A 19044-nucleotide genomic window follows, 5' to 3' on the forward strand; every position below is an offset into this window, starting at 1 on the left:
ATATGCATGTCTATGTGCTTCCATGAAAGGGTTTGGCAAGTGTGAGTCTAAAGAATTATCCTTTGCTACAACTCATATCCGGTCTTAACATGTCAGAAATCACATTATTAGAATCCTTGCAACAACGTTCTTATCTGTTTAAATACAGGGACTATAAAGAGAATATTAAGGAGGAGAACTAGGTAATGGACCTAGGGAGGGCTTTCACTTGGTCTCTCATATTTACTTTGTTTTTAAGCTTTCTTTTTCTCCTCATTATCCCCTATTCATACCTGATCCATTTTAGGCTGAGAAGGAGAGACAAGCTGCGTATCTGGGACATTGGTAAAAGATTCTTTAAAAAAAATTAAAGCCTTGTTACATCAAGAACTCCCCTTTCTTGCTATTGCTTTGGTTAGTTCCCAGTTCTCTCACATCATCACTCCTAGAACTTGCAACAAATACTTTTCCCAGAGTGTAATATCCATTATTGATGTGTCAGTTCATCATCATCGTCGTGTTGTTCAGTCAGAAGGTAATAAAGACAAGACTAAAGCACCATACAAAAATGTTAATACGGTGCTTAGTAGGAGCTCTCTCTAGGAATCTACTCAGAAATTTGGCCTGCTAGCAACTATGACTCTACTAAACCCTTATTGGTAGTAATTAGAAAAAATAATAATAAAAGCAGTGCAAGTACCTGCTTTTGCGCATGTGCACCCACCCACCCCACCAACAACACGCACTACAGTGGCCAGCGCCTTTAGAAAATACACTACAAAATTTCAGTAATTGACCATTAGAACTTAGATTTCTGGCTCTAAATATTTATGAGTCATTTCCTAAGTGAAAGGACAGGTGCTTCAGAATACTGATCTTTAGTGTTACACCTACAGAACTACCACATACACACAAATAAATAATAAATATTGATGTGTGTGTGTTCAGGTCTACTTGCACTATATTTTCATTGTGTATGCAATGCGTTCATACAAAGGTATTTCAATTGCTCTACACTAAATTTAATGCATAGTGAAGTAGTACATATGTTTGATAGCGTTACAGTAGAGGTTTTCACCAAAGCAATGCTTACATTTACAATACCAATGTACAAATGTATTTATCCCATCAAAGATTTTGTGATGCAAACAAGATTACTACTACACCTGATCTGATCATGATATTCTAACAGATCAAATCATAGTTTTTTTCCTTCTTTTTCCAATGCCTTTAAAAATTCTCTCTGTTATCAAAGAATGTTAATTTCTAAGGTTTGATCTAGGGAGTCCCATGTAAGTGTATAGTTATTAGAAGAAAACAGACACATAACAGTGAATATTTTTAAGCAATGTAATCAATATTTTTGCTTTGTGTAGATTTCCCTGCAACAATAAACAAAAAGATCTACTTTCAGATTTGGAAATTCAGCTTTAAAGGGAAAGCTAGACAACAAAAAGCAAGAAAGTACTCACCTCTTCACGTAATTTTATCAACTGCAACATGAACGCACAAAAAAGATAAAAAGGAAAGACATGGCAGGAAAGAAAGATCAGTTGTGTGACAGGATACAGAATTAACATTGACAATTTATCTGTTTACATGTTTAGCATTTAAAAATCACAGACAAACACATTAAAAGAACCTAAACATAGACTACATGCAGAGTTTTTTGAACGAATAAAGATCACTTTCTCACACTGTCACATTAAACAAAGAGAATAGTGTGAAATTCTCTTTTAAACCACATCTAAGACACCATCATGAAATAAAGGGGAATGACTTCATAGAAGTCTATATTATAAAGAAAAAAACAAGTTTACTGTTCCTCTCTTCTAAGATTGTACAACTGGAGTGGTTTTGTATATACAAGTTTTCAGGATGTTTTCTGTATTTTTTTAGTTGTGACAACTGGTTTCTTATTTTACTAATAGATCTGACTTATTAATAGACTATAGTATCTCTATAGCTTGTCACCGGTATACCAATTGTTATACGGTAATTCTTATTCATAATGTAAGTGCATTATTATTGAACCTATTATAGCAACTTTTTTTTCAGTTAAAAACAACCCAACTTATGTGGTTTAGTGTAAGAGAATACTTATTCAGTGCACAATACATTTAATAATAGGTAAAAGGAATCATGGCTATCATGAAACATGATTTCTTTCAAAAAACATCCACTTTGCATATGCATCCTAATTCAAGATCACTATATTTTATGTATTTTTACATAAAGGTGTAGTCATAAATCAGTCCAGTTCACTGCAATCTACCTTTTTAACACTATTAATACCATTGTATTGGCAGGACTATTTAAAAAAAAATAACTAGCTTGAATACCAACTACACTGTAACATGTATCTCCCAAAATGGAGAGCGATCCATTAGTTTGTTGTACTAGAACAAAATAGTACAATTACTCACAATAAGTGTATGCAAAGGGATGGTCTTTATGAAAAAACGGAGCTTTCTCACCGATTCCAGTTGAATTGGACAATGACAATCTCAGTCTATGCTCATGTTTCATTTACAATTTCGCAAGACTAATATTCGACTTCTATGTAAGATGAGAATGTTTACAAATACTGAGAATCTCCAGCAAGAGAGAAGACCAAAAATAAAAATCCATTAGTTCCCTGATATTTCATATGGTTGGTCTAAAATTAAACCTATGCTTCACCCCATTACCATAAAACAAGAGACAAAAGGTTACTAACCATATAAATTAGGAGGGTAACTACTGCAGTAACTTAAAATGAAAGATAAAGGAAACTTCCAAGAATTTGATATAAAGAAAACCACACTCTTTACCCACCAAACCACTTCTTAAAATCAAGTACTTGGCCTAGCATAAATCGGTCTCTCTCTCTCTTTCTATCTTCCCCCCCTTCCTTCCCCAAAAAGGCAAACATTACGTCTCTTTAGAAAGAGATGATCTGGGAGTTGATCATATAGCTATCTTTTCTTTCTGAGGTCACCATTCTTCAGTGGACTATGATACTTAAAGGGCCAAAGTTTAAAACTACTCTCCTGCAACAGAGCCCATTTGTGGCATGCCACCCTGCTATAATCAGTGAGTTTCAAAACGCTGCACGTTTGTTTTTTCAATAGGTCCCAAACAAAAAATGTTCTATCTTGTTTGTGCTGCATGGCTGAATTTAAGCTCTGCATAGGATTTGCAGCTAAGCTAGGTAATGGGAGATTTTTTTTTTTTAAATGTTGTCTGAGAGATATTCATTCAAATTAACAAAAGATGTATTTTTTTCCATCTAACAGTGCACTTGAAGGAAACCTATTGCCTTTTTAATTTTTATGTATTTGTTTTTATTAAGCTTGCTGCTCAGTTGTAAACAGCATTTAAATGTGTATTGCCACCATTTTAGTTTATGATAATCAGCATATTTTTGAAACAAAGATTTTTTCCCCCCCGCTCCCAATATGGAATTGATACAAGAGGTAATCTGTTCCTTTGTAGGCTAAAAAAAAAAAAAAAAAAAAATCTGGTTTATGCTGGTTTGAACCAGCGGAATCTCTTGTGGCTAAGCCTTCTGCTGTGACTAAAATCAAAACTGCGCCGCAGTGTGCGTGTGTATGTGTGTGTCTGTGAGGCATGTCACGTGACACAGAAAACTACCGAAGTTTTTTTTAAAAAGCTGATAACGCTACTGTTGTCTCTGTCCGCATACAGATAACGAATAAATGCTGAACTCTATTAAACGCCCTTTACACATTATCGTGGGTCGAACACACAATTTTCTGAACTTATGATGACAGTCTATTTATTTTGCTATAAACCCTCGGCATGTAACGAACAGATTTGTGTCTGGTAATGATCTGCTCTGCCAGGGCTATATGAAATGATACCAACCTTCTTTAGATCTTGGGGAATTAAATTGACCAACTTCACCCCCTGGTCTGTAACTGAAGTTTGACACACTTTATGCACAGCAAGCCCAAATCTAATATTATCAGAACTTTGTAGTCAGAAATTAAGTAGCCACAACATTTGTTTACCACAAATCACACATACAGTGTGTGATGTAACACACACACACGTGCACACCTATAATTTAAGCTTCTGGTTAACTAACAAGGATTTACTCAAACATATTAGCGAATCTAGTTTGGGAATGGAAGGCAACAGTATTACATTTCAAACAAACAGATTTATAATGCTATAAATACCTGCATGCTATATTTTTGGTACAAAAAGGTTTCTTATTTAACCCTATAGATGCTTTCTAAAAAATATGGAGTCATCACATAAAACAACTGTACAACTAATAAATGGAAGCCACAACTTTAAGCACTGTATCACTGCACTGAAGGGCTCAAGTCTTTCAAGGGATTTGATGAATGCTACCAGTCAGAATGACAAATAAGTCTTGAAAGTAACAGTCCTGGCTTAAGACAACGGTCCTGGAAAAAACGATAACCCAAACATGCACAGTTGGGTGGTTGTTGTTTTTTTGTCTCCTATTTTTATAACTCAGAACATGCTTTATCTGATTATGTTCACTGGATTTAAATTAGGAGAAAATTAATGTATACAAAGCAAGCAATTACTTCATTAAATACAGCATGCAATCACTAGTATCTACCATACCAAACAAAGATAAATTAATTTTAAAAGAAATTTTGATTGCTGGAATTTGTACATATTTGTACATATTTTGACAACCAGCAGCTTTTATATCCTGTACCTATTATACATTAGTCGTATCTTGACGTAAGCATGGAGTCATGACCATATTCTCAGACATAGTACACCCTCATCTGCAATGTTTTGCAATATTAATTGTTCCTATGCAGACCTGTTTTGAGGAACAACTGGAGATTGAATTCTGTGTACTTGTTTACCTGCCTAACCTCAGGCATATTCTGTGTATCCACAGTTGTGTATATCGCTCCAACTATATCCTTGAAACACGAATAAAGTGCTAACAGTTCAATAAACAAAAGATTAACCAGGCAACTGATTCTTCATTTTCCCCCCAATCTTATTTTTAAATGAACTTAAATCACTATCATATATAAATATATTCAATTCTATTTGCCTTTCCTGTCCAAGAAACAGTTATAAAAAAGTTTAATATGACTGCTAATGTTCTATCTAAAGAATTGTACAAGCTTAGAAGTTTATCTCTCCCTCACCTGGCTAACCCTCAAGCCTACCCTGATATTTATCTTCTCCACAGATGGATTTTACCAATATTTCTAGTTTGCTAAAGCAGCAATTCTTAGACAACACCTGTTTTTCATTGATTTGTTCATTAAGAAAAAACTAGGTTTGAGTACTGCAGGGAAAGACAAACAGCACTTAATTTCATCAAATTAATCCAAACCTAACAAATAATTAATTAGTCTAAACCCTGGATTACAGGGAGGGTTAGTCCTTTCACCTGCACTTATTCTGTCAAACAAACTTTTGCACATGAGAAGGACACCCCTAACATTTCATATAGTTTTCAGTTATATTGGGATGTTATGTTGGACAGGTAACGTTTTATATTTATAAAGTGCTTTTGATATCAGTACAAAATGCAATAGCTTTTTGGGTTATTGGATTAAATACTCATACATAGTTGGCTAATTATTCATATAAAAATACCCAAAACTTACATTTATGGTTGATTTAAAAAAACAGCACCTAATGGTATGTCAACTTTAGACTAAAAAACTTGTGTGTGAGATAACCAGCCAGTTGCATGTCCCAAGATGATACTCTTATGATTAAGTATTTACTTAGCTGTAACAAGTATAGATCATCATTATATTTTCATATGAAAAAGTGATAGAAAGAATTGGAGCAGTCCAATAAATATGAGGAAGTTCTTTGTGAACATTAGCCTTCATGTATTTAAAAGAAATAAGCCCGTTTCACAGCAAAGTTTCATGCTTATAAAGTTTGTCAAAAAAGAAAACAATTTTTTTTTCCAGTGGTACAAGTGTGTCAACTTTAAGACATTAGTTGCAAATACGGATTTATATTTCTGAAGAGAGCCAACTGTTCTCCCCCCTCCACATTTTACCTTAGGTAACAAGTGGTCATTTCAAAGAGGAAAAAAAAGGAAAAAAAAGCAAAGCCATGTTGGCAAATAATTTTAAATTTACATTATTATATAATTCTTTTAGGGGCGACCATTCTTTTTTATTTTCCTGAGAGTTTCAAAAAGAGATCACAACTCACAAAAAGTGCACCTGTGAATCAGTTATTCAGCCTTTCCTTAAAAAGCAAAAACAACATTTTATCTCACACTCACACATTAGGTATTCTGTTATAAGTAAAACTTCTTATCACAACTGCCCTTTTATGTCTGATCTCACACAAATTTCTCTTAAAATGTGAAAACAGCAGTGTAGTTAAAAGACATGAAAACCCAAATTGTATCTTAACACCTTTATATGTTTGAACTTATGTTGATGACATGCAAATTATGAAAATTCTTTCCCTAAAACAAACTATCATATCTTGTATTTAAAAAAAAAAAAGCTTTCAACTTATTCAAACCCTGGAAAATCTCTTGCCATAACACATGAATATGAAGATGCATACCTTGTATATCTGCCTCTTTAAATATGTATCTAAAGCTATTACAGTCTCTTTTTATGGTATCCAGTAATATTAAATACAATATATGATTTCATCAATATATGTATTAAAGTCCATCATGTAAATTACCATTTATCCTTTCAATATTGTTCTGATAATATTGTTCAGAACTCAACCTTTTAAATCTCAATATTTTGGACATTGAGGGACAAATCTGAAGGCTTTACTTAATTTAACTCAGCTATTCCTGAGGCAAAACTCATACTGAAGTCAGAACTGAATAAAACCTCAGAATTTGGTCCTTATTTCTCCCCAATTTACAATATCCAAATAATTGAATTTATTGTTAAGTAATCATTTACCAAGCTTCACTTGTAAAATCAAAGTTATCACAGCAAAAAATTTATATTATTCAAGTAAACTTTAAAATAACTTCTAACTTAAAAGTACCAAATGCTAATTTTGGTGTGAAGGAAGACAAGGGAATTGGTTTAAAATAAAATTCGGTTTTCAGATAGAAAACCTGTAAGACAAGTTTGAACCCCAGATGAAGGTGGGTTAAATCCCCCTGAAAATAGTGTTTCCTTCATCATTTTTATGACCTTATAAGAATCTTGATAGCGTCCTGAATAACAATTTCATGATAAAACTCAAAAAGGGTTTACAGTAATTAAGCACCCTTTCATAAAAAAAAAATGTATATAACATTATAAACTCTAGTACAATGTGTGTGAGAGAATTACAGGCTTTTATTGGTGCAACTTGCATTTTTGGTACAAGGAAAGAAAACCTGGTTAAGAAAAGAAGGGACACAAGGAAAGTGAGGGGTAGTGTTCAATTCTGAGAGCTCACTTTCATTTGTTTTGCCTGCCAGTGTTGATTTAATTATACTGCATTATTATCAAAGCTGCATTATGTACTTTTTTATTCCTTTTACATGTGTTTGAGGTGAAGACCCTGGCTTTGTCAGCAAACAGTGCGTTTCAAGTTATTCCTTAAGTACTAAATAATAAAGAAAAGAGAAGAAAAGATTTTTTTAAAGATAGCAGACAGTGATCACAAGGTAAAGGGTTAAATGTAAGATCTCCAAGAAACATTTTGAAGTTGATTAAGACCCCAGCTTTGCATTAAACAGTATCACTTCCACATGAGTTGTTGCTAATGCTGTTAAGGAGCAGCTTGAGAAGCCCAGTGTGCCAGTGACCTCCTTCACCCTCCAGCCACCCACTAGGGCTTCTTGATTAGCATCCTACCTGGTTCTCTGAGGAATTCCCATCATCCCCTAGGAGCTCATTCCGCACCTCGTCACTGTAGGCAATCCGTGACCTTTTCTGTAAAACAAAAAGAAAAAAGCGTTAGGAAGTAAAGCTTCGAAGCCATCGGTCTCAAGGCTGATCATTTTAAACCTCGAGAGCCCCCTAATGGATACCTATTTGATAAAAATCTGCAAGTAAAGTTACTGAAAAGTTCCTTAACTGCAGAATTTCAATATATATTAATGGAAAAATATGAACATATTTGAGGAGATTGTAAAAAGTCACATTCATCAACAAAACTTGCCTAGTAAAGCACATGGATATACAGTATGCAATTCCAGTTTTGAGAATTAGAAGATTTTAAAATACTAACTTATTACAGCAGAATCACTGCAGATGTGTTTATAGAGGCATAGATGTATTTATCTGAAGCTATCCTATTACCTGGAAGGGGAACTCTTGAAATAAAACAGTAGTAATGTCATTAAACAGGGAAGGAACTTTTTAGCAATGTACATTGGCCCAAAAGAGTTTAAAATGACAGATCTAGAAAATAAATAAGGTTTTCTTTGTTGTTACTGTAAAGGCCTATGGGGAAAAAAAAGGACCATGAGAAATCTGAGGGCTGGGTATATGTATGTGGCGGTACAACACTATTGGGAAATGTAAGTTTACTTCACTTTACATAAAAACAATAAAACTTGGTAAAATCAGAAAGCCAAATATAGGCCTGTTATAAGAGACCATGTCATGATTTGTACAGTCTTCAAATTCCAGACTGTCTCATTAAATATTCATGCCTATTGATTCTAAATTAGCATATTTTTAAGAAAGTTATGAACAGTTGAAAACAAGGGCTCAACCAACCATCCCAAGGTCACTCAGGCACCATGGTGTGTTGGAATTCTAGAGACAGAGCTCAGCCTTAAAGTTTTGTGACTGACAGCAAATTATACAGTACCCTTTTACTTCCCTGCTTCAATTTTCTACATTTACCACTGAAAGGGAAAAAGGTATTTTAATTGATTATTTTATAGCTTTTTTTAATTAAACGTGGATATGACGAGTTTTAATATACATGAAAGGAAGAAACCTAAGTGGCTAGAACTAATACTACTACAACTGGACTGGACTGTGAAAGCTTCCCCGCACAGTTCTGCCAAAGCACTCCAGTTCCGACCTACGGTAGTACCGGTAGCGACAACTCATGAAACACAGCAATCCTCGACCTTACCCAAGTTGGCTGCCAACTGTGCCAAAAACTTGCCTCAGTTTGGGATGCAGACAACAGTTCACTAGAGATTAGACTAAGTACGTAGAAATTCATTACATTTGTGACCAAATAAAAATCTGAAAATAGGTCACCACTGGGAAGAAGACTATCAGCCAACTAAGCCAGGGCACCACCCAGCTTACTTGCAACACTTTTAAGCTGTTTAGCCTCTGTGATTTAGGTTTGCCCTTTCACTATCATCATCATTATAATGCTGACCAATTTGTGGTGCAACTGCTAGTGTTTAATTCTAGATTATATACTAAATCTACAGCTGTACATAGGAAGGACAAAGCGTACCATGGACCTACTACAAGAACTGAACTGTGCTAAATCTCTTTTTCCCTATTTGGAGAGCTCAGCCGCAGCAGTTTCATACTAACCAAGCAAAAGTAGTCTACAGCATTAAAGGAAATGAGAACCTTTAAACAGGCTGTGGTATCAGAGCTGCCTGTTTAAATTATTCATTTCATCACTATGGGGGACTAAAACACTCCACAGTATGCAAGAATATCATATGGAGATGGGTTTTGTTTTTCTCTTTTTTCACCAAAAAGCCAACAAATTGGCATAGATTGCTCAATTATATTATTTTCCTATTTTTACTTGATACACATCAAACAAAGGAAGGAAATTATAAATATATGTCAATAAATATCTAGAGCGACAGCGTGGGTGAGGTAATATCTTTTATTGGATCAACTTCTGTAAAAGATATTACCTCACCCACCTTGTCTCTCTAATATCCTGGGACCAACACAGCTACAACACCACAATAAAGATCTAATCTTTTTTGGTTAAAATCCAATCTCTACATATGAGGTCCAGCAATCTAAGTATACAGTCTTACACAATTCACCTAACAGCGCAGCACCATGGACATTGGTAATGTTAACCATATTTGTCACTTTTACCTTGCAATGGTAAACATCACGCTCCATTAGTTTGTTGCCAGGTGTACCACTTGGCTAATTATAGAGAGTTTGAGGAGTTCTTGGTTTCACATAATTCATTTGAATGATTAAAGTGGTGATTGTTCCAATTTGTAAGGGACTATATGAGAAAAAGCGTGTTTTATGACAAAGAAACAGCATTTTTGCAATCATTCTATTTTTTTTCAAAGAGACACTATACACGTCCTTCATGTCAATATAAGTGCAGCTAATAATGTTTGTACCACTGTTCTTCTATTACAATGATCTGTCCTGATTAGAAAATCAGCAGTTGTACTGAAAGAAATAATCTTTTCACTACAACGAGGTGCAACTCTTTGCCTTAATCAATAAATAATTTGATATTACTTTTTATCACAGTTTCACCACCAACTGAATCACTAATATAAAAGGACCCTGGAACTAAAGTGCTCATTTGTTCTATCAGGATTTGTACAAAACATCAATAGTTCATTTTCTTTAACAAAAAAATAAAAATAATTGTAGTAATTTTGCTAACACTAATCAAAATTAACAAGAAAACAGATTAATACAAATCTGATAATTATAAATATGTTAAGAATTTTTTTCTTCATAATTATCAACTGTATATAAATATGTACTTTAGCCAAATGCAAGCATGATAGTTTGAGCTGGAAATGTCACACATTCTGCTACAGTTTGAAGGAACCCAATTCATAATGCATTTTATAAATAGTTAATGACTTCTATACATAAGCTAACCAGTCAAATCAAAAAATTGTCAACATTTTTAGTCTTAGTTGTCAGTTACCACTGTCTACTGGTACTTTATATGTATGTTCCTAGAAAAGACAGAAGCTTTACAGAGTTTGTAATCCAATGCATTTTCTGGGCAGCTCAATATGAGTTTAAGAGCTTCTATGTACATTTTTTCTCTGCAAAGATTTGTCAAGTACAGCAGAAGTTTTTCTTGCATTTTGTATATATACGTGCTAAGTTCTGTGCACAAGTGTTTAACATTACTGAGTGTATCGGTATACGTGTACACGCTAAGAAATCTGAAGTAGTATAGTATACGTGCACACACAGTTACACAAAGGGGCTAAGGTACTATCCACAAGAACTTCTAGACAGAGAAAGTTTCAGTAGCTGCTTTAAATGGACTACAGTACTCAGACCTTCTGCCAAGGAATAATATCTGATTCCAGGCAGATCTCACTTGGTTTATGAACAAGATTTTTGCATACTGATTGGGTGATTTTCTTAAAGACCTGTTCACACAGATACACTTGCTCAGTTCTGTCTGGCAATTTGGCTTTAAACAATCTGTCTGCTTGACCCAAGCCTTAACATTTCCGTACTGAACTGAATGTGTTCATGGACAGGCATAGTTAAATTAGAAATAAAATGAATTAAGTCAGTTTAAACTAATTAAGAACTGTGATCCGCAGTACCACCCCTTGTATGATTTTACATATGAAGTAAGGTACATGCAACCAGAGTGTAAGAATTCTGTTATACTACTAATCTGAGCATAACAATGAAGTTAGTCTATTACTAAAGTATACTAGAAGCTAATTTCCATAGCCTACACATGGCAAACCAATTGCTTAAATTGCCTCACCTGGGAATGTAATACAATGTTATCATCAGACCAGCCACACTGTAAATAGATTTATAATGCTTTCCATATGCTAGGCTATGTTGCATATGAATTAAGTAATGATCTGGTATTACAATACAATCAGCTAGTTCCCACACCTGGCAGACAGGATATTTTGCTAAATTACTACCTATACAGCTACATCACAAAATAAAGAAGGAAACAGCAATGGGACGAGAAACAATCTACATGGCATATGACTGATTTTACATAGTAATCCAATAAGATGTAGATAGAGGTGCCCGAAATAATCTGTTTCCAACATCTGTACAACAGAATGCATGCTTATTCATTTCTAGTCAATTCCGGCCTAATTTTCCACATTCTATATTTTAATTACTCATCCACATTCAGCAATGTTCACATTGGTAAGGGCAAGCAGTAGCCAGTGCTCCTCATTTCTATGTACTTTCAGCAGTGAGCCAAATAATTGATGTAAATCATTGCATGTTTTTGTAACTAAACTAAGGAACAGCGTTTCTCCCAATTACTAATCAAACTAGTCTACAGACACCCAAAGCTAGATATATTTCAGACAAATGGCCCATTCTAGCCCAATTATTCCTTTTGTCCAAACCATCATTTTCCACCTTGATGTATTTCAGAATGGTGACAGATTTTTTTTTGTAAACCATGTGATAAATCTATAAACAATAAAAAGTTTTGCCAATACTTTTTTTCTTTTTCAATATTAGATGCGGTTTTCTAGAGTATTTTGGATGGTTAAAGAAACACCGCCTATTTGAAAATCACATTTCTGTCTGCAAACTGGACCTAAATACAAGTAACATCTAAGATTACTATAATTTAATGCAGTTGGGAGAAATTCTATTTTTAAAAACATATGTACTTTGTGCATAAACAGTTTCGTGTTGCCCCTGTAAAGTTGGAGAGCTAAGATTTGATCCAGCATGTACCATGTTTGAGCAGACTGCTATCCTCACACACTATATGTTGCAGGATTGGAACCTTAGTTCCTTCCTTAAAGCAGCCTCTGTGAAGCAGAAAATCTCTTCAAGCACGTTTTCTGATTTTTTAAGGAGAAAAATTGGCCTCACTATTTAAAGGGTACTCTCAGAGAAACAACAGAGCTTTCTTAATTAGCCAGCTTTTCAAACATTAAGTGGACAATTTCTTTTTATGGAGAGTTAAATCATATTGACAACTTTTTTAAGAAAATGCATTCAACTTTAGTGTCATGAACAGATCTTATCCTAGCCGCTTCAAAAACATTTTTCAGCAGATGGTCTCAAAAACAGGTCACATGAAGGCAACAAATTGAACTTCTATATTTCTGTATCAACAAGGTCATTTTATCATAGTTAAACTATTTCAGATCTCAATTCAAAAGGGGTTTAACCAATTCTAGAAAGCTAACTTCTGATCAGTTCTGTCTACAAGGCAAGAAACGGATTCCACATTGCTAATCTGGAATGTAATATAATACTGATGATATGCTTTATAGCCATAGAAAATAAACCGCTCTGATCACTCTCCCTCCCCAAATAAAAACTAATATGAATGAAAGCATCAATCCAACAGAATTGTTTGGATGACAAAAGTCAATGCCTGAAACACTTCAAATCTCCCTCCTCCCACAAAATTGTTACAGGAAACTATGGAAGACAAGATTATAATCTATAACTTGAACCCTGCCACTTCACAAATTCAAATATCTTCCAACAAGAGCACAGCCAAACCAAACCATCAGTAGAAAATGTTAATGTGAAGTTAATGCAGAGAGAGCACCACACATTCTATGCAGAAGCCACAGGTCTATAAATCTTCTTTTCAACAATCATCTTCCTATACTCTTTCAGCTTCATTATGGGGTGGGAGCAGGCATGAAGGTCAAGATAACCCCCATAAGGATACACACACTATATTATGTTGTTGGTGAAAAATGCAGCTTCTGCCAACAAAACAACTTTCTATCTCAAACCTCATGACCAATGGACTATGCATGTCACCAAGATGGCCACATAGGGAAGAATGCAGGTCACCTGTGAGAGAACTGTAACTCATTGTTTCTGTGTGCACATTAGGAGTAACAGAAGCAGATTTCTAATGTGAAGAGACATTTGTAGTCACAGAAAAGTCCAACATTTAGCTGAACTCTGCTTTCTAATGTTAATAACTTACTAAAGAAAAGGCTTTCCAAAAAGCAAAGGTCACAGACCAAAAGCATCCTTTACAGATGGTGATCAAAAGTTCATCATCACTACTTCTAATTCAAATGGACACTGCATACAAAGAGATGATGTAATACAATATTAAGGATATAAATGTAAATATGAAAAAGCTTAAGGAAGGCACTGCATTACTACTGATTATATGTGTATTCCCAAATACCATGCTAAATAGTTCCTCTCTACTTGGTGTTTTTACCTTTTGGATGTTTTTGAAGTTACCACACTCCCTCTCCCAATTTTAGGCATTGCTTAGTCAAGTTAAGTATGCGTATATACTCCATCATAAGCCAGTTTGTTTATAAGCCATCCCCCCAAGTAAATATGGAAAATTTTTATAACCCGTTCATAAGCCTACCCTATAATTCAGGCGTCAGCAAACTTTGGTTCCTGGGCCATCAGGATAAACTGCTGGTGGGCCGAGGTGGTTTGTTTACCTCGAGCGTCTGCAAGCACGGAGGTAAACCTAAGTAAACAAAGTGTCCCGGCGCACCAGCTGCTTACTCTCATGGGCCAGGGCAGCAACTGGTGAGGAAGGTTTTTTGGGGGTGGGGGGAGAAGCTGGGAGTCAGGGGAGTAACCCATGTGACCACCTCCCCACATGACCCCACCCCTAACCTGGGACCCCCACACTCTCCCCATCCCATCCCTTCATACCCCACACTCTCCCCATCCCATCCCTTCATACCCTATCTGGGGAGGGCGAAGGGAGGATGTCTCTGGCCTGGCTGGAGCTGCTCCGGCAGGCTGGGCAGCGCGGCTGCAGCCTGCTCGGTGGGCCAGACTGGGCAGCGCAGCCTCAGCATGTTCCAGAGGGTTGGGCCAGGCAGCAGCACGGCCACAGCGTGCTTGGGCGGGCTGCGTGGCGCGGCCACAGCCTGCTCTGGGGGCAGGGTTGAGTTGCAGCCTGCCAGCCCTGCCAGCTTCAGAGACGGGGGGGAGAGCAGTGTGGCCAGAAGTGGAGAGACTCTGGCCCCACCTCTTCCCTTCTGGCTCTGATGCCTCTCTTGCTCCCTCTGTTGGGGGGAGAGGCTGTGTCCCACCTCTCCCTCTCTGTGCCCGTTCATAAGCCGACCCCTTTCTCTGGTGCTTCCCTTTTTTACTAAAAAAATTCAAGTATATATGGTATATTTAATTCTTTTAATCCTTCATCAGAAGTCTATTCCTTCAGTCTCTTTAGACACATAGTTGGTTCTTATAAGTGCTGTACAACAGTTTGTCAACAACTTCAATCAGATGCCATAATCTGGTCAAAGTACGCAAGTTGTGGTCTCACCAGAGAGAGAGAGGGATTACTACTATTAAACTAAGAGGTGTCTCTCTGTACGCAGCCTGAAACCTCACCTGCCTTTTGCACTGCAAACTCATATCTAATCAGTTGTCTACTATTACCTCCAGGCCTCTTGCAGCATTGCCGCAGTCCAGATTTCTCGCTTCCATTGAAAATTACTTCTGATTATTATTCCCCAGATGTATTCATTTGCATTTTCCCCAAAGTTAAATCTCTTTTTAAAAAAATTCTGCCTATGTTTCTATACACTCTATGGACTTTTGTATAATTCCTCTATTTTACACAGGAAAACCTCTCAATGTAGTTTCATCTGCAAACTTAATTCACGTGCTATTTGTTGTTCCCTTTCCAATATATAAACAAAAGTGTTAAATAAGTGTGACATACCAGGGTACAATTCAGACCAGTGAGGGGGGATGTGTCATCCTTGCCCTGCAACCTTGGGTGCCTCACAATGCCTTGCTGAAGTAGCTCCCACCTGGGCCATTCAAACAGCCTTCCAGCATGCAAGCCACGCCCTGAGTGTGTGTAACTGCAGCTTGCCAATTACACTCTGGTACTCACCAGCCTTGGTTGTACTGCAGGGCAGCCCCAACTCACCCGCAGTCCCAGATGTTCCCCCAAAAATGTGTATCCTGCACTGCCCAGAAAGGTATGTCCTGTACAATACAAATATTTTAAGTCCCTTACTCCTTTAAGGGAACAATATACCGGCTTATTGTCTGAAACAGCATCACCGAAACACCAATTTAAAGACTGGATTAGAAGTTTATTAACTACAAAGGGATAGATTTTAAGTGAGTACAAATACAGAGGCATAAAAGTCAGAAAGGATTACAAGAGAACAAATAAAATGCTTACTAGTGTCTAAAAAATAATATTAGATTGAAGCAAACTTCATCGCATGCTTCCGGCAAAGTTACTGACCAAACACTTCAGGTCAGGACCTGTTTTGATCATAAACTCTTAACATCATACAGGGAAATCTCATAACTTCACATATCATGTTGCCACACGGATTTTATCAGGACAATACTGACCAGCACATTTTTAGTTTTCAAAGGACACCTTGCAAGGCATATAATACACGAAGATTATTACACTAGTGTGTAGGGTGTGAATACAGTCTGAATATTCTGTCACAATAAAACAAAATTAACACCAATCCTTCCAACATGCCACAAGATACCTTCCAGACTTCTTAATTTCTGATTACCACTAGGCTTTGTTCACAGTCTTCTGACCAGTATTTGGCCTCTCTGACAGTGTTCATTTCTAAATTAAAATGTCACAAAATAGAAATTAGACATAGAATATACTAGCTAGACCACCTTTCTACCAACAGAGGATTTCTCCTGACATTAGTACTTCAATCTAGTTTCAGTATCCTATACAATGTGTCTTCCACTGCTTCCCTTGGGGAACTACTCTATAATCTACTGCAAACACTTCATCCAATGACTTTGGGTGAAAGGAAGGACCATCTACTGAGTGAGGTTGAAGGGGAGAAGACAAAATTTAGGAAGAAAAAGAGACTGACAATGTAATTTTGTTCCAGTAAATAACTAGACACTTACCTGCCTGAGGTAGCATGTCATTCACTTTTGTCATGTATTTAAATGAAAATCTTATGAGGGTATTTAGAGCCAGCTTAAACACCCAGAGGACTAAGTTTGAGCTTCTTAGCTGCTGCTATTGAGTAATTTTCTCTCTTGTCAATGACAGAGTCTGCTGTGACCTATTATCCTTCAGAAGTGCTCCTGGTAAGCAGGGCCTAGCCTAGACAGTCACTAGACTTCCTTTGTTTCTCCAAAGGGTCCCAGAAAAAACATTTACTAACCTTTCTGTAACTGTTGTTCTTCGAGATGTGTTACTCCTGTCCATTCCATGTGAGGTGTGCGCGTGCACTATCACTGGAGATTTTTCCCTCAGTGGTATCCGTCGGGCTGGCTTTAGTGCCCTCTGGTGCCAAGCACTTATATTCCGCTATAAGGAGCATTGCTGGCCCCACACCCTCTCAGTTCCTTCTTGCTGACTAACTCCGACACAGAGGTGTGAGGGTGAGTCATGGAATGGACATGAGCAACACATCTTGAAGAACTGTTTTTATTCTGCTGTCATTACAATAGACCCCTGCTAAAAACAAACAAACTGACAATATCACCAACTACCAACGTCTCTCTTGTTCCCCTTTGGGAAAAGGTTATTGAGTAAGTGGTGGAAGGCAGCTCTGATATATTCTGGGGTCATCTCATTGGGCTTCCACGATCACATTTAATTTGAAATTCAATCTGACTTTGGCATGAAGTTTGCACCACTCTTGTTCACTGATTACCTGCTCATAGAGATCATATATCCATTTGGATCCTTTTAATCCAGCTTTTGATATGCTTGACGATGAGATTTTGTTGAGCCATCTCACCACCAAACGTTAGCTGGAGTACAGTTATAAGATATTTCTCAAGGTGGTTTTGGGTTGTTGGTCTGCCCTGAGAACACTCTGCTGTGGGGCTGTGGAACGTTCCTACTGAATATGCATGTTTTCCAGGGTCTGCAAAACTAAGGCTAAATTCCAGCCTCTGGACCAGACAGACACATGAACTGGAAATGTGAAAATAAGGTGCTGTTTTCCTGTAAGCCTCTAAATGAAGTGGTGATGTCAAGGGTACTAAGTAATTATCTAACCAATCCTGCTATGGTAAAGGGTTAAAAGATATCAGAATAACCAAACACAAAAACTAAAAATTTATAAAAACCCTAGTTTCATCTAGCATAGCCATCTGCTATCTATCCAAGTTCTTGTGTCTAGTGATACTGGAACACCTGCTGATATGCTCAGCCAGGTCATTCCCCTTCCGAAAGGGAAATGATGTCAGTTTTATTTCCTGCCGCCATCTGTTGATTAGTGTCTTATTGTCCTCTGCCTGGGCTCTCATAATTGGGTATTGAACAAACAAGGGTTTGTAATAGAAGTCTATATGTAAGTGGTCTGAAGTGGCTGCTGTCTGTGAATGCTAGAATTTTTTTTTCCTCTTTTTCTACTCTCTTTCGTCATGTACACATAGCAGTTTAATCTAGCAGCAGAGGAACCCCCTGAACGTTGATGCCTTTACATGATTTTTAAACCTCAATTTTGCACTTTTTGGTTACTGTGTCTCCGTCACAGATCTCATCAACCCTGTTGAGTGCATATTTTATCTGCTGTCTAAGCATCATTGGGAGTCAAAATGATGTCTTCTCTTATTACCAAGGCAATCTTGCAAAAAACATAGGGAACATCCACTTATCTCCAGATTTGGTTATGACTGACATCCTATAGCATTTTTTCCTCACCACAGGAATTCAGTAAGTACTGTGAAAATTATACCATCACGACAGGGCCTAATTTAAAATATTAAAGCCTTTAAAATGGGGCTTTCCAAAGGTTAAATATTAAAAAGAATCCTTCTGGCTACTTTTAAGTGTCCCCAATATTAATACTACTACTATTTTGGTCATATGATGTTTTACTCTTGCTACTCAAATGTTGGGTAGAAGAAAATCTCAGTTAAACATTAATAATATTGCTTTATATAATCATTGAATAGTAAAAAAAAAACATCCCATTAGCACAGTCGAGAATAATTTCTAATATCTCCATTGGAAGTATAATAAAGTTATGTTTGACAAAGAATAATTAAATGGAAAAAAGTCTTATATAGCATTAAGGTTGCAAGCTCAATACATCTGCCACCTTGCACATTCTACAATTTTAGAGTATAAAACAGTAAATATATTAAGTAAAACAGTTAACAAAAAGAAAGAAAAATTCTTACATGTGTGCAACACACCTGAGTTAACGTTACTATCTGAACACTAATTTCTAAATTTCCAGAATTTCTGATTAACATTAGCACTCAGATTATATTAACAGGTCTCTCTCTC

The 19044-nt window shown here is 36.4% G+C and overlaps 1 protein-coding gene across 7 annotated transcripts in view; it reads right to left on the reverse strand.

The window, feature by feature from the left end:
• VTI1A (vesicle transport through interaction with t-SNAREs 1A) overlaps positions 1 to 19044 on the reverse strand; it is a 344685-nt gene that overhangs the window by 256115 nt on the left and 69526 nt on the right. For 4 of the 7 annotated variants that reach the window (XM_054035480.1, XM_054035484.1, XM_054035482.1 and 1 more), the window contains exons 4-5: positions 7788 to 7865; positions 1452 to 1472 (exon numbers count right to left, since the gene is read on the reverse strand). In XM_054035480.1, the coding sequence (XP_053891455.1) occupies positions 1452 to 1472; positions 7788 to 7865 (99 nt within the window). The remainder of the gene's footprint in view (positions 1 to 1451; positions 1473 to 7787; positions 7866 to 19044) is intronic. The other 3 variants (XM_054035481.1, XM_054035485.1, XM_054035479.1) reach the window with 1 other exon arrangement.

This window comes from Malaclemys terrapin, chromosome 7 (assembly GCF_027887155.1).
Source record: "Malaclemys terrapin pileata isolate rMalTer1 chromosome 7, rMalTer1.hap1, whole genome shotgun sequence".
NCBI classification, from domain to species: domain Eukaryota; kingdom Metazoa; phylum Chordata; order Testudines; family Emydidae; genus Malaclemys; species Malaclemys terrapin.